At 41.9% G+C, this 27897-nt stretch overlaps 2 protein-coding genes across 6 annotated transcripts in view; one reads left to right on the forward strand and one right to left on the reverse strand.

The window, feature by feature from the left end:
- The window catches only part of LOC119556947 (sex peptide receptor), a 42532-nt gene extending 23639 nt beyond the window's left edge, over positions 1-18893 (forward strand). For 3 of the 5 annotated variants that reach the window (XM_037869443.1, XM_037869440.1, XM_037869441.1), the window contains exons 2-5: positions 9642-10111; positions 12472-12602; positions 15479-15540; positions 18138-18893. In XM_037869443.1, the coding sequence (XP_037725371.1) occupies positions 9736-10111; positions 12472-12602; positions 15479-15540; positions 18138-18861 (1293 nt within the window). In that variant the 5' untranslated portion in view covers positions 9642-9735 and the 3' untranslated portion in view covers positions 18862-18893. Of the gene's footprint in view, positions 1-9463; positions 9585-9641; positions 10112-12471; positions 12603-15478; positions 15541-18137 lie in introns of those variants that run through there. The other 2 variants (XM_037869442.1, XM_037869444.1) reach the window with 2 other exon arrangements.
- A 2451-nt stretch (positions 18894-21344) lies between these two features.
- LOC119557211 (neprilysin-1) lies at positions 21345-23266 on the reverse strand. Its single transcript, XM_037869866.1, has 2 exons — positions 23047-23266; positions 21345-22984 (listed from the first exon to the last, which is right to left on the reverse strand). Exons 1-2 carry the CDS (start codon positions 23253-23255, stop codon positions 21409-21411), a joined length of 1785 nt encoding a protein of 594 aa, XP_037725794.1. The 5' UTR covers positions 23256-23266; the 3' UTR covers positions 21345-21408.
- Positions 23267-27897: the final 4631 nt, after the last annotated feature.

A 27897-nucleotide genomic window follows, 5' to 3' on the forward strand; every position in this document is an offset into this window, starting at 1 on the left:
TCGGGGGAGGGAAATATTTGAGAGATTGCGGCCAAGTAAATATGCCAATGGCATCCAATTGTTGTCACTGTATGGACTGAAATTTGACTTAAAGCCAGCTTAGGGAATTTCCCCATTGCAGCGCAGCGGATGAGGGCGTTCGGTAAAAGATTGAACCCTGGGGATGAGCTTAAGTTATTATTTTGTTGCAGGCGAGTTTCGCATAAGCCAGGGGATTATTATGTTATATTTGCTCAATTAAAAGTGTAGTGGCCACCCGTCGTACTATAAACATCCGACTTCGAACGATTTTCGATTAAAGAGTTATGTTTATACCCCTGCAGATGGTATCATAATTTCGGCCAGACCTATCGGAACCAATATCTACCAATTTGTATACCCTTGCAGGGGGTATAATGATTTCAGCCTGAAGTTTGCAACGCAGTGAAGATTAGAAAACGATTAAATGCGTTAGATAATAAATCATGCCACATACCTAAAAAATAGTGTCACATTTCTAAATGTGAAAACTCACCCTGCTGTTGATTTCAGTTGGTTTGTTTATTGCCCATCTGCCTGGGGACCTGTCAACTATTTCGATCTATCTATATATTATTCAGGCTGACCGCCAGCTATTCCATTACATTTTTTTTGCGTTTTCAATAAAACATTTTTGCGGAAAACCCGGAATAATTTTACCGGCGGTCCATACTTATTTATTGATTTATTACATGCGGTGTCAAATTCAAATTCCCTCCAGCTATGTGAATTTTAATTGCTGCCGGCTGGTTTAATTGAGACAACTTGGAAACTGTTTCGTTTGACCATAAATCGAGCGATGATAAACCATAAAATAAATATCAAGCATTCTGGTCTTATCTGCCATCAGAGCTCGTCAAATGTGAGTGACGTACGGAACTCAGAGGAATGTGTTTTCGCCCATACAATCGTTGCTCCTGTCTGTTTGCTTGATGGGCACTATTTGCTATTAAAGTTCGTGCCAGTAGATAAAAATATCTACAAATGCACATAACCTGGTAAATCTCGGCCCATAACATTTTATGGCCGGCGATCATTTTTTCAATTAGTGGTCAGATCTTTAGGCCAATTCGCCCATTTCGGCTGCTTAATTTTGCGTAAAATCGAACAGGTGGCCGGGAAACTGGCAACTATTTCAATTTGGCAGCCAAGTGGCTTTCCAGCACATTAAACCCTGTCTGGAGGCTGCTCACCTCGCTTTTGTAAATATTTATATTTTTTTTTCTGCGAGCCTCAAGTGGCTGGCGACAAAGCCAAAAATGTTGTGAAACATTAGGATGTCTTGCTATTTCTTGGGTGTTTTTTTTTGGCCAAGAATTCGAAGTGCGGAAAGTGGGCGGAGAGCAGGGGCTTTAAGTCCCCAATTCATAACTATAGAAAGGCAAAAAGTTTGTGAACAAGTTTGGCGGGATTATTGCGAGTTTTTGGCTTTGTTCTGGGGCTTTGCCAACTTTCAACTTGTTATGTGCAGATTAATGGCCGAATCCCCTCATCAGTTTAGATGGTTGTCTGCATATTCGGAAACATGTGTATTTACTAAAATGAAACTAACTGGTAATTCTAAAAAATATGTCATGTTTGTACTGGATTCGATAATTTCCGTTCAAACAGTTTTAAATAGTGGGCGTTTATCAAGACCAATATTGACTGTTGTATATATCGTAAAATATATTTCCTCTATTTCCTCTGCGGTTGTCAACTTTTCATTTCACTCGCCGAGTACCCAACAAATTATGTTTCAGTAAGTTCGTGCCGCTTTAAATTTTTGTTTAACTTTGGCACACATGTTTGCGGCTTGTTTGCCGTTTTCCACAGCTTCCTTGTGATTTTCCGCTTTCCCTGCACTCAGTGCGCCCAACACTTTAGTCACTTTTCAATGGAGGCGGCCGAAAAGATTTAGCCTGGATCCCGGCAATGGTTTTCCCCCTCTCTCTCCCCCCCATGTGTCTACGGAGATATGAAAAACCCGCACATTTTCTACAAACATTTGGCAAATTGTTATAGAAAAAGCTCGCACACACATGGGAATACAAACGCGGATAAATTTGGTTGCGAAACTCGACTACAACATATGTTAACGACGCATTTGCCTTTGGATGTCTGCTGGATGTTTCTCCTCCTCTTTTAAGTGGGCTTTTCAGCACACCCTATGTTTAGAGATAATGATAATGACACGATATAACACTCGCAATGCCGAAAACTGATTATTATAAAATTGTAGGGAACGAGTTCAGTAATAATTCCGAGAGTAAAGAGGGAAATGTTTCATTTTGTCCACCAACATTATTATAATGAGAAACACTTCTTGGATCACTGTAATTTTGAAATTTTTTTTAAAATTACTTCTTACTATTATATTTATATGCAGTATAGGTACATTTCGGTCGATCATATTTTTCTTGATATCGAGCACGTGACACTGCCCACACTGCCTACCAAAAGTGCTTCCACATTCGGGTGCAGCTTAAATTCTCAACTCGTATTACGTAAAAATAAAGAGGCACCAGCAAAGCAACCAAATTGAAATGCTTTGTAAAAGGAATGATACTCGGCTGCACTGGCCGAATAACTTCATGGATTTAAGTCGGTCAAACACTGGAGGAACTTTCTAGCCACAGCAATTACTTGCTAAATTACTCGAGTCTTGGCTTAATAAAGAAATTGTGTAAGGAATCAGCGATGGACTGAAGAATGTTGCACAGCTTGAAAGCAACTTGTGATGGGGTCGTTAAATCACTCCTCTTGGCCGGAATAACTCTCGAAGCTCGTGAGCTAACCCGCAGCGATTCAGTGTGCCGGCCACATTTTATTTGAATGGATTTATAAATCTACCAAATTGCGTTTGCCCCCGTTTTTTTCTCATTTTATAATTGCATTTCGGGGCGCCACATTAAGTATTTAAACTTGCCAAGGATTTCCACTCGGCTCCGAATGTCAGACATCTGAATTGGAAGGGGGTCGCACCTTGGTCGAAGCTATTTTTTAAATAAATGAACATTTTATTTGCATCTGAAATGAAATTGTGGGGCAAAAGCAGCCTGTGGCAAATGTGAAAAACACATAATAGATCCTTAGATATTTTGCATAAGACAAGAAAATATCAATTGATTAAGAAACTCCATTTAGAATACTTTAAAAATGATATCAAATATTTAACCCGAAAGGTATCTTCAAGAATCATTAGATTTTCGGCGAAATCCTATACTTACGATTATTTCTCCTTTCTCCTTGTAAGGTGTCAATTACACCTATGGTATGGTATCCACTCCGCTCCTTCCATTTGCATACTTTGCAGTTGCTAACGGTGAAGCCAAGGCCAACGCCAAAAGTATCTGTAAGTGCGGCGGTAACAGTAACGGTTACCGTAAAGGAAATGGCGGAGCGGTACGAGTAGGTGCTTAGCGCTTGGCTTTGAGCCGGCTTTGCAATGTAAATGCGTGCCATTTGAAATAACGAACTGCATTCCACACGCAGCTCCGCGATAAATATTCAAATATATAAATTCAGGGTTTGTTGAACTCGGGATCCCAGGTTTTTTGCACACCTTGCTGTGCACATTCAAACATCATTTCCGGCGTGGAGCGGATGCGGGATGGCTGCCATTTTACGGCTTAGCTTGCGGTATTCAAATTGAATTGGCAATAAAATGGAGGAGCCTCGCCGGCTGCAGCAGGTGCCTAAATAATACAGTTCTATTCAAACGATTCATTTTTCTGGCAACTGCAGCAGAAGGTGAAAACTGTGGGTCGAATTCATTACTGCGGCGGTTCTTATCCCACAGGGAAACGGTGCGGATGAGCGATGTTGCACAGACAGAAAAACACGTTACTCATCCGCAGTGGTGCCCAGATTCAACAAATATTAACTGATATTTTACCTGGTAGGCAAAGGCATACCAAATGGAAAACTGATATAAATTGGATACAGTTTTGCAAGATAAGTATTTGGTGTAATAAAATCGTGTGCTTATTTGTCCTGCAAGTAAAAAACTGTAAATAGGCAGATGTGCTGGAACAGTGATTTCATGGAACCTTTTATCGCATACATTTGTGAAATCAACCTAAAGGTATATCACATTTAAGGTTTTGGGACCTGGAAAAAGCATCTGAAAAGTAAGCCAGTTAATGCTGCATAATCTTCTAAATATTTACCATTCCCTCAGGGAAGCAAAGAAGCTTTCCTGGCGGAAAAAGTGATATGTGTGCGGATATGGCCCCTTCATCCGCACTGATCTTCCCAATAAAGCGGAATTCCCTATTCAGATTGAGATTTTCTCTTTCGGATTTTTTGTTATTGGTGGCGGGCTGTCATGTTGGGGCAGACATCTAATCCTTTTTATGTGCCCCAGACACGCAAGGTGCTGCCAATTTGTGTGTGGCGTTCTATCACTTATCTAGGCGGCCTTTCCAAAGGGGCGAGGCAGGGGTTTTGATATGGCTTTGCCCATTAAAGTCGAAAGTGGCGGGAAGGCCCCAACGATGCGTGCAGAGTGGCGGGAAGAGCTTGGAAAATTTGCCGGGTGGGAAACACGGACTTGGTGTGCTGGGAAAACCTTGCAGGGCAGGGGAAAATCTTCCTTCGCCTGAGGCCATCCAGCTATTATTGCTGATGCCTTTTTATTTTAATTCCCAAATCGAAAAAGTTTCGCTTTGGCGATTAGGCGAGAAAACTCTAAACGCTTTAAGCGTTTGGCGGGAAAACCATGGACCATCGGTGGAAAGTGCGAGGCCGGGGAAAACGTATGTGAAATACTAATTCAACATGTCTGGGAAGTTTCTTTTTGCCGCTCGGCCTAATGCCGCTGCTTTATCTCGTGTTCCTTGCTCAAAGCAAGCTGTAAAAGCCGCAAAATTAATAGGCAGTGCGAGAGCAGAAGTTCTTATCCCCTAAACGATTACAATTGATTAAGTCTACAAGTCAACTTGAAAACAACAATAGAATCAGTAAAATTAAGTGCAATTGTCAATGGCGAATAACATTTTATAAACAAGTACAAATATAATCAGGTTTAATGGTTGTTTACAAACAGAAATGTTCGACAGATATGTACACAACAGAAAATATATATGTATAAGATCGCTAAAGAAACCCGATTAATGGATAAAACATAACGGAGGCAATGTTTTTTCTCGCCTTAACTTATGTTTTTGAATTTTAATTTATTATGGGATGCATGATTTTTCCTATGTCTGCCAGTTGTTAAATTTATTCATTGCACTGCAAAAAGTGGCAAAAAAAATGAACTGTATGCCAGCAAAAAGTATAGCTCCCTAAAGGGAATAGGCCAAGGAAAACAAGCATTAAAAACCGGAGGGCAAAAGACAAAAATGCCAACAGAGTCGCCTAAATGGAAAATGGGAAATTACTTAAGCCATCCAGCGGCACATACCGCCCTCCCCCTCGTTCGTTCATCTTGTCCTGGGGCAGTGGCCATGCCCACTTTTCCAACGCCCCTATTTCCCACGCTCAGCCATTCAGGCCTTTGGGGGAACTTGCTGCTTTTTTCAGCTAAAAAGTACAATTAAGTTCATCTACCAAAAGCAAATCCCCCATGCTCCCCCGACTTTGCCACGACATCGTTCTTTCTGATCGATTTTTTCGGTTGGCCCTGTAAAAACAAGTCTTGTAAAGGAGGGCAGTACAGGGAAAGTGGGCGTAACCAGGCTGTGGAAAATGGGGCGCAAATGACACAAACATCGATGCAGTGCTTATATCGACCTTGCAATCCGCTCATATATTGAAAGGGCACTCTTAAAAGAAAAATCATTTTCTGATTAAATTTGGTTTTAAAACTGCAAATGTTGAATGAAATGTTAAAAAAGTGATATTAAATGGTAGTGAATGGTTCAAGTGCTTTTCTCGTCATCAATTGCACACAGCTCGGAGATAATGCTCAATTGATACTACTAAAGCCTGCTCTTTGTGGGCGAAACTACACTATATATTGGAAATTCATTTGGAGATAGATGTCCATGGCGAAGGAAGGGTATCGATAGTGAAGGAGCGAGAAAGGGACAGAGCGAAGACGGTGAAGGCCTAGGCATTTTAATGGCAGTTTTAGTTCCACTAATCGCTTTATGATGATGACTTGACGATGCATAAGTGTGGGAGTGTGCATCTGAGTGTACGTGAGTACACGCAGAAAAAACAAGGTATAACTGTTCATTTTAAGCTAACTAAAAGGCGGCTGAGTCTGGCGAATAATCTCGTAATGTTCGAACAGATCAGATAAAATAAAACATGTTATTTTTTATCAGATAGCTGATGTGATCATTGAGATGATAGCAGAATATAACTACTCTAACTTTTCAATTAAATACGTTGACTTGACTCTCAGCTAGTGTGGACCAGGATATTATAAAGCTGTCATAGGAACTATCGGTCGTGTTAGCAATAAGGATTTACAATGCAGAACTATTTTTATATAGAAAATAAATTAAACTTAAGTAATATAAATGATATTATGTTATTTCTTTCTATGTCAAGTTATACAACCAAGTGGGGTGATATTTTCTCCTAGCGTACTCCAAAGTGTGCACGTGTTGTTTGCAAGAAAGATTCGCATCTGCGTTGTCCTTGCCAAAGTTTTTCATAATCGTCTTCTCGCCTTTTCCTCGCTCACGTAGTGATGGATCAAAGATGGCGGCTAATGTCCTGCGAATGGGCGGGCGGAAAAGCGGGTGGGCAAACAGGATGGAAAATATAGTAGATCAGAGCGTGTGTCAAAAGAAAAGCCAAGGCGAGGGCGTAATTAGTGAGCCACCAGGAAATCGATATGCAACACCTAAGTTAATTACACGGGGCCGTTTGCAGACTTGGTTTAATTTAGGACTTGTCCACCAGTTGGCACGATTGATTGCAGTTTAAAGAGAGCTCAGAAAATTCTCTTGATACGGGAAAAAATAGAGTGGACAATATGGGCAACTTGGCAACTTGTTGCCGTTCATGAACTTCAAGTGGTTATCAAATAAGATGGAAAGATATAATTTGTTTTTATAGTTTAAAGTCAAATCAAGAATACATAAATTGCCAAAAAACAACCCTGAATATTAAAAGCCTAAGCATATTTTTTAATATTTTTTTAACATATGCATAGGAAACCATATTTGTTGAGCCATTTTTCTCTGTGCAGAAAACCCAGCTAGAGAAAGTGACTGATAGCCAACAGCCCGCTAAGGAGTGGAGTGGAATTTCCCGCCGGGATTCTTCTTCGACTCGGAGTGGGCTTTCAGGGGCTAATTAAAAGGACCCGGCGTGCCAGTGGGGAGATGGCCCGGCTTTGAGTTATTTCCACTGCGGTTTCGCGGCTGTAACTGACGGGTTTTCCATGCGATTTTCCTGATATTTTCCTGATACTTCCATTTCGTTTCATCTCGCTCCTCCTCCCGATTCGTTCCGCTGTTGCAGACGGCCTTGATTGCATTTTGCATGCTCCCACGACATTTGATTTTGCGTTGATTGGCAGCCAACAATCAACGGCAAGTTGATTATTCAGTTTGGCTGTTTTCCGCCTTTACACATTTTCCGGTCCGATCCGATCCGATCCGATCCTTTTTAATGCCCAGCAATCCGCGTCAAAATAGCCGGAACTAATTTAATAATTCATTCAATTGTGTTCAAATGCATTTGCTCGCATTATTGATGAGCTGTACAATTTAATCTAAAATAAATAAACTGTAGATGCAGTCGTGTACATAAATTAAATTTGTAAATCCAAATCGAGGTACTTCGGTGGGGCGCCGAAAGAAATGTTTATTTTAATGATTAACGTTGAATTTATTGAAATTAAATTGCCAAGAGCTTCAGATTTTATTGTGTGTTTTAATTCATTAAATGGTTTGTTTAGCGGATATGGAAATGTGTGTAGGCCTATTCAAGGCAATGTAAATAAATTATTTTTATCCTTTATTATGGGAGGATTGTTAATCCCATTTCACAAACGCTCTTTAATTTCCCCCCGTTGCCACTGCCATTTTCATCGCTCTCCGTCTTCAAATGGCCCACTTAAATCGCATTAGGGATGTAGAACATTCTGAATAAATGAGTTTCTCGGTCTCTTGTCCACATTCAATATTCTCCTCGGGAGACAACCCCGACCCCTGACCCCGGGCCCATTCTTCTTCTTGTGCTTATGTGGGTCAATGTAGCCATGACGAAAAAGAAGTGGAAAATAGCAAACGGCAAGTCGAAAGTATTGGGAAAGTTCTTGGATTGGCAATGCGAAAAATAAAACCATTAAAAAGGCAGCATAAACATGACATAAACATGCCGAATGCTCTGTTATTAGTTGGCTTCCGGGATGATGGCCAAGAAGCAGGTCGAAAAGGCTGAAGACTAACAGTATCTGACATAATGTTTCAGCCCAATCAAGATTAAGGTCATTAGAAATGTTTGCAACTTCCCTGACAGTACGAATGTTTACAACATCACAAGGCTTTTAGTCCTTATTTAATGATAAACTTTCCATCGAACACAACATACTCTTTTCCTCAAGCAACGGCTATAATTAAACAAACCGATTCATGATTCTTCAATCACACATTCAAGCAATCAAACTAAAAATACCAATTCATTTGATCTATCTTGCATTTCCCCAGGCAGCAAAAGTCAAACAAGAAACGCTTTTAGTGCGCTTATAAAAGAATCATAGTCGATTTGAATATTCATGACAGCTGGCAAACAAACATTTTGGTCTGGTGTTTACCTTTAGACCTTTGGCCAAGGTCGGAATCTCTCGGACAAATGAATGCTTGCCTTTTTGCTTGGATTATTTTCAATGCGGAGGCATTTTCACCTGTCGGTGGTATTTTTTCACAATATTGCGGACAATGTCAAAAGTTTTGGACTAACAAGCTTTGGACACACAAATCAATGGAACTGCTTTGCTGTAGTAGACAAATATAAAAGGAGAAAAGTCCAGAGGAAGAACTTTACAGTCTACTGCAGCAAAAGTAAATACACATTTAGCTTGCAAAACGAAACTGAAAACTTGCATTTTAATCACTGTGAACAGCAGTGCGCGTAGTGACGAAGCGCACCGAGTGACTACTATGTATTCTCGAGAAAATCGGCACGCCGCAGCAATAGAATAAGCCTATGTAGTAAATATATTCGAAAGTCTTTATTATAATCTATTTACATCACAAAATTAGATATCACAACTTTTAATTGTTGGAGGTGCGATTGTAACTACATTTTAGCCCGTTTGTTTGGTTTTAATTATAGCAGCCTTTTATAGCGGAATCTTTCTTACACAAAGTCAAACTTGAGATGAGTACAAAGTAATCAAAGTAAATACAAATGCTTGGTTTGAAGTAGAACGACAAATAAGATTAGTAAATGCAAATGCCTTTGGCCAGTGTTTGTTGGGCTTTAATAAACATTGAAAGTACTTTCCATTTAATGCTCATAAGTTAGCGTATTATCTTTTTGCATTATCTTTTTTGTGCGGGCAGTTTTAAAGGGCTGGGTTTTCTGTGTATCAGTCAGTGTAGCTCCAGCCTCGAAGGAGGCAACTAGTAAATATAGTGATGCAAAGACACCGCTGAATTTGGGGGTATTGCTAGGTACATCCACATAACTTGTAGATCATGTGCTTATCTAAAACGTTTTCTTCTTTTCAGGACGAAAACATCAATAGAACGGTATAGATCCACAAAAATGAAGGGTCTGCAGGCCTCATCTGGCAACTGAGGAGGAGGCGAGAAAACACGAGCTATGGACAACAACACGGACGTACTGTACCAGTACCGTCTCGCCCCATCCGCCAGCCCGGATATGGATCTCGGGGATCCCCGCCTTGAGGGCGGGCCTAACCTGGCGGCCAACGAGTCCCAGCTGGAACTCCCCGACTACGGGAACGAGAGCCTGGACTACTCCAACTACCAGCAGATGGCCGACGGTTCTTGCCGCATGGAGGACAACAACATCAGCTACTGGAACCTCACCTGCGACTCGCCCCTGGACTACGCCATCCCACTCTACGGATACTGCATGCCCTTCCTGCTGATCACCACCATCATCTCCAACTCCCTGATCGTCCTCGTCCTGAGCAAAAAGAGCATGGCCACGCCCACCAACTTTGTACTGATGGGTGAGTGTATGAAGTGAACTTAACTGGGGTGAAACAAAAATCTCTAAGGTTGGAACTCGGGTGCATTTGGTATTGGCACGAAAGATGGTCAATTTATGCAGGGAACTAAGGGTGGAATTTATAAAACTTTGCGGTGGTGCATTTTAAGTTGTATTTATTAACTTCTTGCCCATCGGGTGACTATGTCCTAGAGCTACCGCAGGATCAGTAGATTGTTCAAGGTACTTACCTATATTTCACTTGGGACCAGAGGCGATTTTACAAATTTCTATATTATTTCTTTTGTTTTAAATTCTAGATTTTATCGTTAACATCTAAAAAACGTTTTGTTAATAAATTTTAAGTTAGTCAGCAGACATATAGGGTCCCCCCTCCCGCGCCACTGATTGGGACCATTTTGATTTCCCCCAGACGCCGCCTTTTATGATTATTATTTATACTTATTCCCTTGCAGAGGGCATAATAATTTCAGTCAGCATGAGAAATTTCAGAGCATATATATAAGCAAACTGACATGCCTAGCTAGACACGGTTGTTAATCGAAAGTTAATAGAATGTTAAGCAAACATTATATAAATAATGATATCAAAGTGAGATACTAATTTTGTTCACGATAAAAAACCCTGTCAGCGGCTTGTGTCTTATAAAATCAGTTCTTAATTCCATCGAAATTTGGCAACCTTATTAGAAAGGGTATATTAACGTTGGGTTTACGAAGCTAGCTGCCTGTCTTCTTATTCCATGTAATGCATGCCGCGTCCTCGGAGCGTCGCCCCTTTTGGCGCTTAATGTGCCACAATGTTAAATCAGGCAGAAGTTTTGTGAGATTTCAAATAGCTGGCGATGTGCGTGCTCCTCGAGGCCGCCCCTGTATGCCCCCCGATTCTCGTTACCCCATCCCAGGGGATCTGTCTCACACCGCGTAATGCTGAGATATTCTAATAGCGTGTGTAATGCTAATGGTTTGCTGTCTGGCGATGGGAAAAACAGAGCTGGATGGGGATCTTACAAGAACATCAAGTTCCTAGCAAACGACAAGATTTTTTGCCACCAAGCCTAAAAAGCAGGGGCCGTATTCATTGTAAGAAGTGTAACCGCAATTAAATGATTTGTTTGGGAATATTCGTATTCACTAAAAATTAGCTAAATATTATAATTAATGCTTCGAATTAAAAGTAGTCGGGCTTAGTGATTGAGCAGATGAGTTAATATAGTATTTGTGAAAACCCAAGGAAGGCGCAGTTAGGAACAAAGTTAAAATTTTAAAGTTCGTCTCTCGCGCCCGGCTGTCAATGGGTTAGGGTCCCTTGACCCGTCACCTCTCAACCGCCGCCTGGACCACCAACAGCCCACCGCCCACCGCCCCCCGGGTGTCAAGCGCAGGCCAAGGCTAATCGCATTCGGTTCAAGTGACAGCGGACCAAACGTGAAATGAACTCTGGCCCTGCAGCAGCAACCACAACAGAAATGGCTTGAAACACTGTCGAAAATGTGTCCAAAAATGGTCATTAGTCTTGCATCACATTTCGCGATAATTCTGTCACTGAGAATGCGGTTAAAATATTATTATTATTTATTTCAAACACACCCAAAAGCATTTAGACTTGCACAGTAATTTCCACTGAAATTTTTGTTTACAAACACAGATATGAATTCGATTTTACAAAATCGTATACATCTTTAACATGTCAATTTGATATGCGGTACCTGATCCAAAGAACTTGGAAAAATCATCAAAAGGATAATTTGCTCTCGCTGTAACCAGCCAAATGTGCAGACAGCCGGATGGCCACAGAGGTCTGTCATTCCAATGAGTGCGCAAAGGTCAGGTCATCAGGGTGTGTCGTCAGTCAGTTGAGAGCACTCGCTCGGTTCAAATGTCACTGGGCCGAGACCAAGCGAAAACGACAGAAGTCGATTAGTTGTTTCATTGTAGTATTTAGCAAGTTGCAAGTAAACAACATTTACCTCTTCAAAATTAATTAATATTTATTTCGTAATACAAAATCTGGTATTTAAACAAACTCGAATTTTAATTAATGGGAAATCTGACAAGAGAATTTGTTATTTGCAGTTCTCAGTGTTTGCCCACAAATGAAACCTGAACTCCAGCAGAATCAACAGCCAATTTACCCTCTTTGGCCTGGGAAACCGTAAATAATTGATCAGCGAATCGGTTCTAAGCTCTGAAATCAGATTACAGATGCGACCAAATTGGTTCAGGCAGTTGGGCATCAACATTGCCATGCTCCCGACCGTGGTGTCCAATCACACAATCAATTTACATTAAAATCATCAAATTGATTTGCATAAGCATTACCATAATTTCTAATTTCCACTTTCTCCCCCTCTCTCCTCAGGGATGGCTATATGCGATATGCTGACTGTTATATTTCCGGCACCGGGCCTCTGGTATATGTACACATTCGGCAATCATTATAAGCCCCTGCATCCGGTCTCCATGTGTCTGGCCTACAGCATTTTCAATGAGGTAAGTCAACAGAGACCCCAAATATCTACCGGCCACCTCATTTTGCACTTAGGGAAATTGGCAACGCATCCTTAAAGTATTTGGGATCCGAGTTATTTGGCTCACAATATAAATTAATTATTTTTAAATTGGTTTATATATAACAGGAATATTTTAAATAACTTTAAGATAATTAAAATATTTATTTTTGAATAGCTAATATACTTTTGCAAGCGTCAGGGCTTATTACACTTTCAAATGTCCCGAAAATTCTTATCAAAACCAAAACGTTTTACAGTACAATTCCCGAGTTTAATGAGCCCAGTTTGCTTTGTGAGTGTATCTTCTTCTCCAATGTAGGTTTTCTTGCCACAAACTAATTGCCAAGGCTGGTCGAAAGCGAAAAACTGTTTGCTTTGGCTCCCGGCTACGTTTAGTCCCGACCGTTTCCATCTCGCAAGCCCACCCACCCAAGTTTCTCGGGGAAGACGAGACACTCATTGACCTAAATAAAATGCTCGGCTGGAGCTTTTTGTCATCCCACCCGCTTCAGTTTCTCGGTCTCATTGCCCCTCTGGTTCCATTGTCTCTGGCTGATGAACGATGCTTTGTTTTGGATCCCGTCGCGTTATCGTTATCGTTATCGCATTTGCTGCCACGTTACATTTTCCCCATTTCCCGTGATTTCCCTTTTGTGTGTGTCACTTCTGTCAGCATAATGAAAAAATGAAAAACGCTGCTAGTGCCACTTGCCATTTGCCACCTGCTGCCCCTCGAACCGGGGAATCCCCACCCATCCACCCATCCACACTCACATTCACATTCACAACCTCATCCACCCATTCATTCAGCCATTCACAACACTTATTCATTCGAGAGCGTTTTTCCAGCAGTGCCATGCAAACTCCGAGCTTTCCTCGCCTTTCCTGCCCCTTGCACGTTTGCCTTGATTAATCAACATTTTCAATTTATGGCACTCGAAGGGCGCGGAATGGGGGTCATGGGGCTATGGGGGCTACGAGGGTTCCGGGATTGGGGATCCGGGATCGGGGCCTTAGGGGTTGGCAAAGCAAAACTGTTTACTCACTTCAATGGAGTTGTGTCAAGCTGATAAAACGCCCACCCCCTTTTAGTCATAAGCATAAGCCCTCGGTTCCCATCAAAGCCAAAAGGCATAGTGGTACGCTGAATGGGGGCGAAAGAAAAGTCCCGGGTGATAAGTGCAATCAACCCATTTTCATTTATCAGAATGGTTTGGCCCAATTTAAAAGAAGGAGTAAGGTAGCATATGTTTTAACAAAAGTCTTACTTTTAGAAATAAAGTTTCTTTTGTTTATTTTGGAGACCCGAATGTACCAAATATTTATTGAATTTGCATTTTTCGTATTCAAATGTAACGGAACTCAGGCCCATTTTAATATCAAAAAACTATAGTTTCAACGCACCCTGCCCCACTGTACTGCCTCATTGTAGCTACGTGCTGTTAGTGGACTCTCCGGGGATTTGTACCAGCTAAATTCCATGCTGGGCTGGATGTCTAGATGGATTTCAAGGGACGGGGAAGAGGGCTTTTGGAGATTGACTGGGCTGCGTGGCGGCAAGACTATCTCTGCGTATGACTGCCATAAAATTCAACTCACATCCTGCGAGGCGGCACTCCTCGTTTTGGTAATAACCACCAGGCGGCCATTGCAGCGTCAAAGTTGAAGATTCCGTTTCGCTTCCCCTGAATGAATGTGCTCCGGCAGCACGTTCCTCCTCTTCGCCTTCCTTGTCCCCCTCCCATTTCCATTCCTCATCCCCATCCCTCCTCTACCCAGAGTGGTGCGCATCATGACCATGTTAATGTAAAAAGGGGGTAACCGTTTCATTGTAAAATATCCAGGCGAGTTTATCTGTCCGTGTCGGTGTAATTGCAGCCCAGTCAGACACATAAACCGGATTAGGCCACAGATTGTGCATTATATGGCTAAGTCCGGTGTCAAGCCCACAGAGCGATGCTCATGGAGCGCTGTCTGCCACAGAGCCGCACTCATAATGGTCCATAAATGGAGCAGACACCTGTCCAGGTGGAGACGGCAACGGCCTTTTGCCAGTTACAAGAATCTCGGATGTCTCATTCCGGGCTTCTTACTTCTAACCGCTGGCTAATGCAGTTGAGCACCACAAATCCGATTTGGCAGCTGGGCTGAGGCATGACTCTCTGGGCCTTTGGGCCAAATGGTGATTTACTCACACATCGCAGACGTATATCTTGTCCAATGCCCATTGGAATGTGCTCTTGTAATGGACTGTGTATAATTTGTTTTTTTAATGGCATATTAAAAATCTCTCTTCGTTCCGAGATGCCCTTTGAAACCCTCAAACAGTGATAAAATGTGGAGTCAATCAGTATTCACCTAGGCATTATAAAGTAAAGGATTCAAGGTACACATGTGCCGCTGGTGGATAAATATTAAGTTAATATGTAGAGCTGTAAATTAGGGACACTAACTGACACTCAGAAGAATTCTGTACGGTACAGATGGCTTATTAAAAATCCTTCATCATTCTAGTATGTCCCTCAAACGTTCAAAGTCCCTTATCGGTCCACGATGTCCTTCGAAACCCTCAAACATTCCAATGCGGGTGTTTAGTAGAATGTGGATTTATTCAGTATTCAACCTACTATTATGACATAATGTAATTTCAAAATATTCCTAGAATCAACCAGTATTGTTCCTTAAATTAAGGAAACCAAGCCACTTGAAACTAAGAAGAATTCATTTGACGATTCGCCTCCCAAAAGTATGCTACGGAACACACAAGAGCGATTCACACGCTCGTTCTAATCCGCATTGCAACCCACATCCTATCCTATGTAGTATATACTCATATTCCCACATCTTTACTTACAGATCATGCCAGCCATGTGCCACACCATCTCCGTTTGGCTAACTCTGGCCCTTGCCGTGCAAAGGTAAGTATGCAATTAGGCCAATAAAAGTGGGACCGCCCTTCGCAGGTCTCCCGGTTGAGATGTAACTGAAGGAGTGGATGACTGACTCGTTGACTTGTCAATGACGGCCATAAATCAGTTTTTGTGTGGGCAAAAATAAAATGTCAGAGCCTTGAGGGAAAACACAAACAAATTGCCTTACCTTGGCGAAGGCAACGTTGCGTATGAGTAATGCGAGTGACAATCAATCGATTGATGGCACATTCCTCTGCCACATGGCACTGGTCTCTTAAACCAAACTGTTTCAGCCACTGAAACCATAAAGTATAGCCACTAATTCGAACAATAAACTAATTTCGGATGGGTAACATAAATTTCACCCCATCTCCATGGAACGCATTCAAGAGTCCGCACATTTCTGAGGATGATGGGGCTGGTCTGGCGCTTTCGTTTTGTTCTATTAACTCATGTGTAGGATCATAAATTTTACAGCTTTCGAAATAAATTTGCAAAGTGGAGTGGCTGCTGAAGAGCGCCAAAAAAATAGTCATAAATATTTGGGCCATTATGCGACTTTGGGCCGTTTTCAAGTGGTCGAAGCCGCGGGGGTGGCTGGGTGGTTGGGCCCCAACAAATAGCTAAATAATATTTATATATGGAAAAAGGCGGGGAAGGGGGTAGGAGTCCCTCTAAAATGCGTTGAAAATTGCCCGAGGAGAAGTAGCGCGATAAAAACATTCGGCGTTTATTGTTTGTATTGTTGCTGCTGTGGCTGTTGTCAACTTATTGTATTTCAAGTGTTTTTATGGCCCTCACTGATGGACGGGGTGAAGTGGGGGGGTGGGGAGCTGGGGAGGTGCGCACTGAGTGAGTGACACTCTCCATAACATTTTCATATAACAAAAAATGTATGCTATACGAGTGTGCATGTAGGTGGCCGCTTTTTGTCCACATATAGTACGAGGCCCATTGGCATACTTCTGAAAGGCGCTTGAGTGGATATTCACGAGTGGATCTATAGACAACACAATATACAAGTATACCCTTGCCGACTTCACGAACTTAAAGCTGGAATATTACCTAAAGAAACGTAAACAGCGAAATATATAAATTTGTAAGGAAAGTCATTCGACTGACAGACGCACCTTATCCAAGGGTATTGGAATCAAAGTCAGAGCTCCCACTCAAATGGTAATCCTCCCCTAAAAAGGATAAACGGAATTTCCTTTTTGTTCTTTAAAACTTCATGTTTGCGTAACATGTCTATCTGTAGCAGATTCCTATTCATGATATCGTTGTTGCCTGTTTCAGACATGTTCTACTTGATTGATTTATTGTGTTCCTTAAGTTTCGTTGGTTTGAGGGTTGTTTTCGAAGGGTTTTTCTTACTTTAGGGCCATCCTTTTAGGACAAATTAACTAAAGTGTTATAATTACAAAGCAATTATTACTTGATATTATTAATATCAACTCCGTTTAGGACTAACCAAAACGTTTTTCGCCCTCGTCCTTGGAGTTCTGCGCTTTTGTTAGTATTTCTGATGCTTTCAACTTTAATGAAATCCCCGCCTGACAAAGGTTCAATGAAAGATTGATTGAAAACCATTTTCAAGTGCCAGCGCAATGGGCGTGGCTATAATTATGCGCATAAATTAGACCAACGCCAAGGAGCTTAAGAGGCGCCACCCGACCCCAGCCAAAAATCCAGCATCAAAGATTCTTCGATTTTCAGATTGCGAAATTATGGGAGGGGGTGTTGGACTTATTTTGGCCAACTATAAAGCGGCAAACTTTTCCCCAAATCTTCACAGGAAACAAATTTATTCCTCGGCAGGACAACCCCTGACAAATTACTCAAATTATGAAATTACAAAGCGCCAACTTGATTAGCTTTTCAGATGGCTTTTGATTGCCTTCGCCATTCAAGGGGTCGTGGTGGTGGTTCAAATTAGGATTTGGCCAATTCGTTGTCACTCCATTGCCATCGTAAATTCCCACCTGGGGAAATTGGTTTATCTTCCGTTGGCGTTGCCATAAAATTATATTACGCAAATGCGTTTAAGACGCCCGAGCTCGTTAGCTGATCTTAACGCCTTTACAGGAACGCAGGCAGGGCTTCTCCGCGACTTCTTTTGAAAAAAAACCACATCAGATAAAGTCCATTACGGTTTAATAGCTGTAAGTGTTGGTCTAGATTTTTATGTCACTCTGAGTTCGCCAACCAAGCTCTAATCGACGATAGACAACTTTTTGAATTCAGTTTTTAAGGCTTATTTTTATATGAATTATATTTTTATATCTCTTATCTCTATTTTTTCAATGATAAACTATTTGTAAACCAGCAAGAAATCATTTTATGGCGAGGGTTAGAATTATTAAACAGCAAAATATAGGCCAAGGTCGGGAATGCTTATAGAAGCTAGAGCATAAAGTCGCGTGATCAGAAACAAGGTGTCTCCTACTATTTGAAAAATGTTATGTTAATAGCATTAGAACTCCTCTATAGGAAGTATGAAAATTCACTAACTTAGCCCAAGCCCTCTTTTGTGGCGATAATAATAATGCATACCTTAAACAGAGCCCTGCTAATTTGATCGCTCTATTTCTCATGCTTCCCAGGTACATTTACGTGTGCCACGCCCCCATGGCCCGCACATGGTGCACGATGCCGCGGGTGAGGCGGTGCACGGCGTACATCGCGCTGCTGGCCATCCTGCACCAGCTACCGCGGTTCTTCGATCGCACCTACATGCCGCTGGAGATCGAGTGGAACGGGAAGCCCACCGAGGTGTGCCACCTGGAGACGGCGTTGTGGGTGCACGACTACATCGGGTTGAACCTGTACTACACCAGCTACTACCTGTTCCGGGTGCTGTTCGTACACCTCCTACCCTGCATCATCCTGGTGACGCTGAACATCCTGCTCTTCTCGGCGATGCGGCAGGCGCAGGAGCGGCGCAAGCTGCTCTTCCGGGAGAACCGGAAGAAGGAGTGCAAGAAGCTGCGGGAGACCAACTGCACCACCCTGATGCTGATCGTGGTCGTCTCCGTGTTCCTGCTGGCCGAGATCCCCATCGCCGTGGTCACCGTGATGCACATCGTGAGCTCCCTGATCATCGAGTTCCTGGACTACGGCCTGGCCAACATCTGCATAATGCTGACCAACTTCTTCCTGGTGTTCAGCTACCCCATCAACTTCGGCATCTACTGCGGCATGTCGCGCCAGTTCCGCGAGACCTTCAAGGAGATATTCCTGGGCCGGCTGATGACCAAGAAGGACACCTCCACGAAGTACTCGATCGTTAACGGCGCACGCACGTGCACCAACGAGACGGTCCTCTAGTAATTGGTGATGTTGGTGCCGCGGCGGGGCAGCAGCGACCACCGTCGCTCGTCCAGCACCACCACCAGGACGACCACCACCACCACCACCTTCGGCGGCGGTACGGTGGTCATCATCGGTGGCGAGCCGGCTCCGCAGCACCAGCATCTGGTAACGCACCATCTGCAGACCCATCCCCATCCCCATCAGCAGCGCCGGGTCAGCACCATGGACATCATCAGCGAGGAGCGCGTTGTATAGATTGGCAACTGACTGGGTTCGGCTATCAGAGATCCTCAGTTCCGATCATCAGTTCCCTCCTGGAGTGCCCCATTTACATTTGACCCCCTATAAGACCCCCTATAGGCATGTTCTGACATCGTGAATGGTCTCAGCTCCTTATCGTTTGTCCTAATTCTTAAGGTTTCGGTTAGATAGAGTTTTACAAAGAATTTCATTGCAATTTCCTTAGCATAAACTATAACTTAATCAACGCCGTTGCCCCAAGGCTCCACATACAGTGGTCGGCATAAGTATTTTGACAAAATAAAAGTTAAGTATACTCATAACTTGAATTTACTTCTTGTAAACTATAGGCATCAATGGAAAGGTAATTTCAATGCCGTTTGAATGATACAATACATTTCTTTACCCATTCAGTACTTATTGAAAAGGACGAATTTGTGTAAATCAACTTTGAAATTTAAAAAAAAAACTTTTTTCCTCGTCTTGAAAACTTAAATTTTTTGATGCAAAAAGTTTCTTCAAACAAAAATAAAAGTAACTGCAAAAAGAATTTTTCAAATATCATTTTGCTTATATTTTTTATGATTTTTTGAAAGTGACAATGTCGGAAAAAATTTGTATGAAAAAGACAAAAATATGGCTCAAATGCCTGTTTTTAAGCATTTTCAAAAATTCATAAAAAATATAAGAAAAATGATTTTTGAAAAATTCTTTTTGCAGTTACTATTGTTTTTGTTTGAAGAAACTTTTTGCATCAAAAAATTTAAGTTTTCAAGACGAGGAAAAAAGTTTTTTTTTTAAATTTCAAAGTTGATTTACACAAATTCGTCCTTTTCAATAAGTACTGAATGGGTAAAGAAATGTATTGTATCATTCAAACGGCATTGAAATTACCTTTCCATTGATGCCTATAGTTTACAAGAAGTAAATTCAAGTTATGAGTATACTTAACTTTTATTTTGTCAAAATACTTATGCCGACCACTGTACATACATGGAATTAAAAAACAGATCTGAAAAGAAAGGTTTCAGGAGTTGAACAGGAACATTTTCAGATTAAAATACTTTTACCCAATATCAGAGGAATCAATTATAATGGACAGCCCAAAATCAATCTGAATTTGGATAGTCCATTCCATAACCATATACAGTTTAAAAGTGTTTAAATACAGATATTGTAGGGAAGTGTGAAACTTGATCAGTTCCCAGTTCGCAAAAGCGAAGCCTGAACAATACCCATACCGAATACTAAATGTCTGTTCTAGTTCCCCCAATAAGACACAAGTTTGTCCACTTGAAATCTGAGTGTTTTTTAATGTGCGTTGTTGTAATATTCATATTAAGTATAAAGGGTTAGGCTTATAGATGTTCTTCTTACGGCTAAGGGCCTGCAGAATACAGTAGGTCTAAGGTACGCGAGGAAACTTTAAGGAAGTGATAGCTGAAAAATCCGGTGGGGAATGCGCAGTTCGCAACAATAAGAATACACTATAGTAGATATAAGAAACATACTTACAGGAAACCCAGGAGTTACACCTATCGGAATATAAAGCAAAACTGAATAAATTCAAGTAATCAGTAATTACGATGATTAACGTTCGATTTTAAGATATTTACGAGATTTGCAGTCAAGGCTTAGGTAAAAACGTTCGTTTCTGAGCTACCTTTGTGTGGCCATTTGTAAAATATTTTTGTAATTTAATCAAAGTTCTTAAGTGTAGATAGCTGTAGGGTTGGAAACTCGTTTAAATTCGTAAACCTTTTGAGCCCCAGAGTTTACCGATTTAAATGAAATACAAATAGCATAACAAGTCAGTCGTATCGAATTTCAACTTGATGTCGTAGGCTGCACACATTTTTTTTCTAGTGTAAGAACCGAAATATGTCAGTGTAATGCAATGTTTATGTGTGTACAAGCGGTTTACAATTACATGGCAGTTTCTAGTTTAAATGTTTCAAGCCACAACTAAACCCAATACCACAACTTAAGCTGCAACTACAAATCTGTAAGCTGTAGACATAACTATATCTGAAAATTGTCTGTCTGAATGGAATGTGTTAACTATTTATATGTATTTGGTGACGACCGCTCGGTCTCCGCTTCATCTGATTACGATTTGATTTTGTACATACATTACGACGGTGCATCCAATAATATATAAATAAACTAATTAAATGTCACACCATTGCGTTTTACCTTCGACTGGGTGCTTTCAGATTATGAAAAGGTCTTTCCTAGGTGTATTACGGTGACTTGTATAAAAGAAACGAAAACATATGTTATCTTTAATGGCGATTTATGGATAGACGGGTATTTATCATACTAAAACAACCGACACTGTCTTCGATTTTGCGTTTTCCGACAGCTGAAGGCCTCTAAAAAAGGATGGAAATTGAAAACCGCATCGTTGACCCTTCGCCTGTCGCTGCCATGGTCCGTACTGTCCTCCAAAAGATCAGCATCGGAGCAGAAGAACTGGGCAAAGTTGATGAAGAACTGCTGCTTCTGGTCGGTGGAGTCCCTGACCTTGCGATCCCTTTTCCCATCCGTTTGGGCGGTGTCAAAGTAGGCGGAGTAGGCCAGTTCTAGGCCATTTGCGTCTGCAAACTTTTCATTAAGTCTACTATTGAACTGGCCTTTCAGGCAGTTCAGCTCGCGCTGAAACCTCCGGTTCTTCCTGAGCTCCCTCCTGACTGAGGAACTCGCCGTGCCCCGGGAGTTCAGGACCACATCCTCGGGGTCGAAGCCGTGACTCAGCTCGTGGCCCAGGACGAAGCCCAGCGAACTGTACGTGAGTATCTGCGGCTGCTGGGGTGTGTAAAGCGGTGGCCCCAGCAGGGAGAGGGGCACGATCAGCATGTTGCTCTCGGTCAAGTAGAAGGGCGAGGCATAGGTGCCGTACTGGTAGGGCTGAACGGGGAACAAGCTGTTTCTAGAGGCAGACCCGGATATCATGGACAACATGTTGTACTGGTCGCTCTGCATCCTGGAGTGCTTCAGGCCGACCAGGAGATTCCCGAAATAGTCGGAGGGGCTCAGGTGGACATCCCTGTAGTGCCTGTCGATGCGCTGCGCCAAGGTCCTTTCCGAACAGCGCCTGGGAAGGACACTCAGACGCAGCGTCATTCTGTCCAGCTTCGAGAGTAGAAACTGCTGCGTGTGCTTGGAGAAGTTATTCCTATTGGCCCGGAGTCTTTGGCCGAAACGGTGCTTGAGTTCCTGGAAGATGTCCTGCATAACGCTCTCCTCCTTGAGTCTGGGATGGTGCCTTTCCATCAACCAAACCGAAGGGTGGGTCAGGATATGTCTGGCGTGGTCGGCACACTCGGCGCGTCCTATGCGCCAAGACTCGCCAAGTCCTTGGACCAGCTTTAGTCTCAGGTAGATATAGGTAAGCATAAATCGCTTGGACTTGTTGGCCAGCAAACGAGCCAATTGCCTGTAGTCGGGCCTGAATTCCGGCCAGGGCAGCATCCAAAACACTGGGGCTCCGTCAGAGGCTTCGTACGATGAAGTGTTCATCATTTGGGATTCCAGCCAGCTCAACTCGTCCCAAACGAGCTCCTTTTTTAAATCGGCTCCTTCTAGCCTGCCTGCCCACAAAAGATCAAACTTTTGGCGAGTCAGGGGCTCTGTGTTCGTTTCATTTGGGTTCCAATCTTCTGTGCGGAACAGTAGCTCCTGCCATATTTTTTCCAGATCGAAACTCGATGTATCCAACAAAGCCCCTGGACGGAAGGCGGCAGTGAGGCCCACGGTCAGTTCGTCCTCTCCGAGGCTTGGCATTTCGATCAGATTTTCCAGGAATCCCAGCACCTGATCCTTAGTCAGGGGTCGCCGGCAGGAGGTGTAGAAGTCCCTGAGCAGCTGCTGGAAGCGGGGCCCATCGTGCTGCTCTCTGGAATCAATATCAATCAGTAATCGCCCTTTCAAATTCGCATTCCGGGATTGGCAAGTTACTCATTTTCCAGCAACTCGGCCAACTTCTCATGGTAACTGTAGTCCAACTGTTCCACTAAGCTTGAGTACGGATCTTCGGCGTGAATGGCCGACCAGTTGCCGCAGGCGTATTTATAGAAGTTCTGGCAGGGATCGATTGGCGATTCCGACCTTACCAGAGTAAGGAGACAGCCCCCGAGGATGGCCAGCCATCTCTGCGCGAAACGCATGACGAAGTGCGATGCGCCAAACTAAATAAACTGAAAAGCTCACTGAAAACTGTTCAGGGCGTTATCTCTCCGCATCGAAAGCAATATGCGCATCTGATGATTGTGGGAACCCGGAAAAATCTTGATTGGGAGGCGATCTCATAATTGGGATTTACTTTCAGCCTCATTATTCAAGTGAAATACACTGAAAGTAAGTGAGTACAATCTAAAATGCTAAACTCTCTTTTAAAATAGGACAGCATAATTTTCAGCTTATCAGAGCAGTCCAACTTTTTGTATAATATTCCATTACAAGCCAAATAATTATTTGTGTGGTTTCCTTTTTGACTAATCCCAAATTTACAAATTGCAATTTGTAAACTTCACAGATACCGGAGCGTTATGAATAACTAGTGTTCTGATGGCGTGCACGCACCCATATATCTTGCTATTTTTTTTTTGATTTGGAAAAGTTTAAACTTTCCATTTGGAAGACCACAAAGTTTTTGCAACGTTCACATGAAAAAAAGCAACTTTTCGAAGCCGCAAAAATGGGTTGAGAGCGTTGAGGATCACTGCAATCAGGGTGGCGACACTTTCCCATTTATGCTTAATGCACTTTGGCCAAAATCATTGCTCAGGCCGACTAAGTGCTCAAATATTTGGTGGAAAAATTCGAAAGCAGAAGAGCGCCGGCAAAATGCCAGTGCACTTGAAAGTTTTCATCAAAATCATGGGTTTTTCGGCAACTTTTCCTGTGTGTTTGAGAGACTGCGGAAAGACAGGGGAATCTGGGCTGAATTTGGGAACCTGGGTCCCTACTCAAGTTTTCAGATGAGATAGCAGCAATTTGTAACAGGGGAACGGGTTAATATGTGTCTGGGAGGAATTTACAATTTTAAGCCCCTTTGAGGCCCTAAAGTGTTGGGAACGCAAAATGCTGCACAAGCCTCATTTATTTCACTCAAAATTGATTGACGCCTTTCACACAACTACAACAACAGTGATAGAAAGGCGTAGAGATACAGTAGACCCCAGCTAAACGTTGTTGTCTGAGTGAAACAGACCGTATTATGAAAACAAAAGAACTACAAACTAAATGTAATATGAATCGGGTGACCAAATCGACAGAACTCACCTTTTTGTGTGGGTTTTTAGTCGAAACTAAGTCAAACGGAGACGCACAGCTTAAAGACCGACTGTTTTGATCAGCTAAGAGCCTATGCTACCGATCCCATCTCTTTTCGAGAAATGTATTATTTTGTTTACCAATTTTCGTATTTTTCATCGGGATTTTTTGGGAAAATTGGTCAAAAATTCCAGCTTTCAGGTTCTAATGCCAACCTATTGGGAATTCAATAGAGAGCTCAACAAAGTATGGTATCTTAATTCTGAGCTTATTTCGCAAAATGATTGCCGAAATACCTAGCTGTTTGGGTCGAAAAATAGGAAGTAGAATTTTAATAAAAATACTCCTACTTTTTTGCTGGTTTTTAATCGTAACTCGGTCAAAACGAGGCGCACAGCTGAAAGACAGACTGTTTTGAGCAGCTAACAACCTGAGCTTCCGATCCCCATAACTTTTCCGGAAAATATTTTTTTGTCCATTTTTCGCATTTTTCTTACTTCATAATTTTTTGCGAAAATTTGTCAAAAATTTAAGTTTCTAGGTTTGAATGCCAATCGATTGGGAATTTAATTACGAGCTCAACGAGGTATGGCATTCCATATTCCGACTTGATTTACCAAAATGATTGCCAAAATACCTAGTTTTTTTGGGTCAAAAAAAAGGTCGTAGGATTTCAGACAAAAGTAGCCCTATTTTTTTGAGGTTTTTCAATCGTAACTCGGTCAAAACAAGGCGCACAGCTGAAGGATCGACTGTTTGAGCAGCTAACAACCTGAGCTTCCGATCCCCACAACTTTTCCGAAAAATAATATGTTGTCCAATTTTCGCATTTATCATAGGGGTTACATCATGATTTCTTGCGAAAATTTGACAAAAATTTAAGTTTCTAGGCTTAAATGCCAATCGATTGGGAATTTAATAACGAGCTTAACGAGGTATGGCATTCCATATTCCGACTTGATTTACCAAAATGATTGCCAAAATACCGAGTTTCTTTGGGTAAAAAATAAGTCGAAGGATTTCAGACAAAAATAGGTCTATTTTTTTGAGGTTTTTCAATCGTAACTTGGTCAAAACGAAGCGCACAGCTGAAAGACCGACTGTTTTGAGCAGCTAACAACCTAGGCTAACTGTCCTTATCACTTATTGGAAAATTTATTTTATGACTAATTTTCGCATTTTTTTAAGGTGTACATTGTTTTTTTTGCGAAAATTGGTCAAAAATTAGAGTTTTATGTCTTTAATGCCAATCGATTGCAAATTTAATTACGAGCTCAACGAGGTATGAAATTCCGTATTCAGACATTTTTTGAAACCATGTCGGCCAAAATACAAATTTTTAAGAGCGGAAAGTGAGAGGAAATCAGGAAAATGAGCCCTCGAAAAGGATTCAATGAGATCCTCATAGCAAGGGCCCACTGTTCTTGAGCGTGTGTGTTGCGGCTTAGATCAACACGGAGACAATGAACGGGCAGCAGATAATCAATCAGAAAGCTGCTTATTGGCTTTTCAAAATGCGTCTAAGAAAATAAATAAAAGTAAAAGCGACAATGTGGCATGTTGTGCCCCGTCACCCTCAGAATGCTCGGATGTCTGGTGATGACCGAAAAAAGGAAAACAAGTTGAGTTCAATCCAATTTCGGGCAAAAACATAGAAGGTCCACTGGCCTGACCTAATGCCAATTTAATGCTGCGTGTGGCTTATGTCTGTCTAAGTCCCCCCATAATGCCTCCACATCCGCCCTATATCCGAGTCGAATCCCCCACCCCTGCCCGTATAACTCCCCGATGAGCTCATATGAGTGTGTGCGATGGGGTGAGCCGGCCGCAGCGCCCGAGTATCGATGGATGCGTATAATCAAAGGCAATTAAGCCTTTCAGCCAGCCGCTAATTAATTTTCAATATAATTATGCACGCCCGCAAAAAGCAGCCGTAATCCGCTGATTAGTTTTTTGCAAGACGGTGTTTCCCTGAAAATTAATCTTTTGTCTAAACTTTAAGGCACCCGGAAAATGAAGTGAGATGTGTTTATTTGCGTATGACTTGCATAAGTTATGCTTTATTAAAAACGTTTGCCTTAAAAATTGTACATGATTTCCCTATGCTTACGTTACTGTTTTAATCTCAACGATTTACAGTTAAATACATATATAAATTTTAGATTTACACGGCTGCTTTAGTTGAAATTTTTTATGGGGACTATTTAATATCATTGAATTTAAAATCTTAATGGGAGATAATCCTACCGATACTATTATCCCTATTCAAATCCTTTTTATATCCAATGGACTGTTCAACCGGCCCTGGGACTCCTGGTTTCCATGATTCAAACCGACCCAAAGTCCAATTTTCTACAGGCTGTCATCGTTGCTGTGCAAATCGTTGTTAAACCTAAGAGACTTATGGTCGACAGTAACCCAGCTGGCCTGGGAATCCTCCGATTCGTCCTGGGACTCGTACCCCAAAAGTTTCTTCACCTCGTCCACATGGTTAGCGGTTATGAAGTGTCCATTAAGCATCTTGAGGTGTCCCAAACGAAGTCCAGCTCCCAAAAGACTCCGCAATTTACTCCTGATTTGTTGTAGTTCGATTTTACATAGGCCGGGGGTGGTGAACTTTTTAAGGATGCCGTCGAAAGAAGTGGGTTCGACCGTTGCCCTCAGAAATGCGTGCAATGTCTTTCCGGTTAGTCTCGACGCCATTATTTTATTGTTTCCAAAGATTTATTTATACAAAAAATTTTGGTTGGGGAATCTGCCTAATGTAATATTGGACACACAAAACCTGTGACACTTGTTGCTGGTGCTACTAATTACGGTTCCCAAATATTTGGATATTTGGATGAAATAACTAACCGCAAATTCTGGATGTTAGGTGCCACATTTTCGAAGGTCTGCGGTCCGTGGAATGTCTCTCGATTTGCACTTAATTGTTATAATTTTGCGGAACCCACCGCCCTATTCAAATTTCTAACAGCACAAGCCACGTGAATTAATTGGAGCCATTCATTATACTCGGCAGTACTTATGCTCATTATGTGGAGGGATTTTCTAAAGTAGGCCGTAAGCGGAATTTAAATAATTACTGAGGAAAATCGTTGAATTGCTAAACTCCTCCGACTAAACCGCATCTCAATGTTAGCCAAAATATTTTCTTTCAAAAATTAAGAACATATGCATATGCTAAATTCAGTACTTTAATGTATAGCCCAAATAAATGTGGCTGCATTTCTCAGTGGTTTGTCTGAGTATTTTTGGCCCTTCGGGTATTATGTTTAATTGCAAACTGTCGTTTGCGGCAGTTCGTTTTAGTTTATGTTTATGGTTGGCTCATTTCGTAATTTTCAAAGTCCCTCTGAAGACCACTTTAGACGAAAGTGAATTCAAAATAGCCAGGCGAAAGTTTTGGCCATTATGAGCTGTGGCAACTGGGAAAAGCAGAACATCCCAATTGGGTGTACATTTTAATTTCTTTATTTAAGCAAGCTAAGTCCCCTCCCCACTAATTAATTAGTTGTTAAATGGATTAGTAAA

Source organism: Drosophila subpulchrella, chromosome X (assembly GCF_014743375.2).
Source record: "Drosophila subpulchrella strain 33 F10 #4 breed RU33 chromosome X, RU_Dsub_v1.1 Primary Assembly, whole genome shotgun sequence".
NCBI classification, from domain to species: Eukaryota; Metazoa; Arthropoda; class Insecta; order Diptera; family Drosophilidae; genus Drosophila; species Drosophila subpulchrella.

Excerpts from the sequence above, each read along its gene's own strand:
- LOC119557211 (XM_037869866.1), bottom strand. The coding sequence starts at position 23,255 with ATGCGTTTCGCGCAGAGATGGCTGGCCATCCTCGGGGGCTGTCTCCTT. Across the intron at positions 22,985-23,046 it reads GCCGAGTTGCTGGAAAATGA|AGAGCAGCACGATGGGCCCC; the intron begins GTAACTTGCCAA and ends TATTGATTCCAG.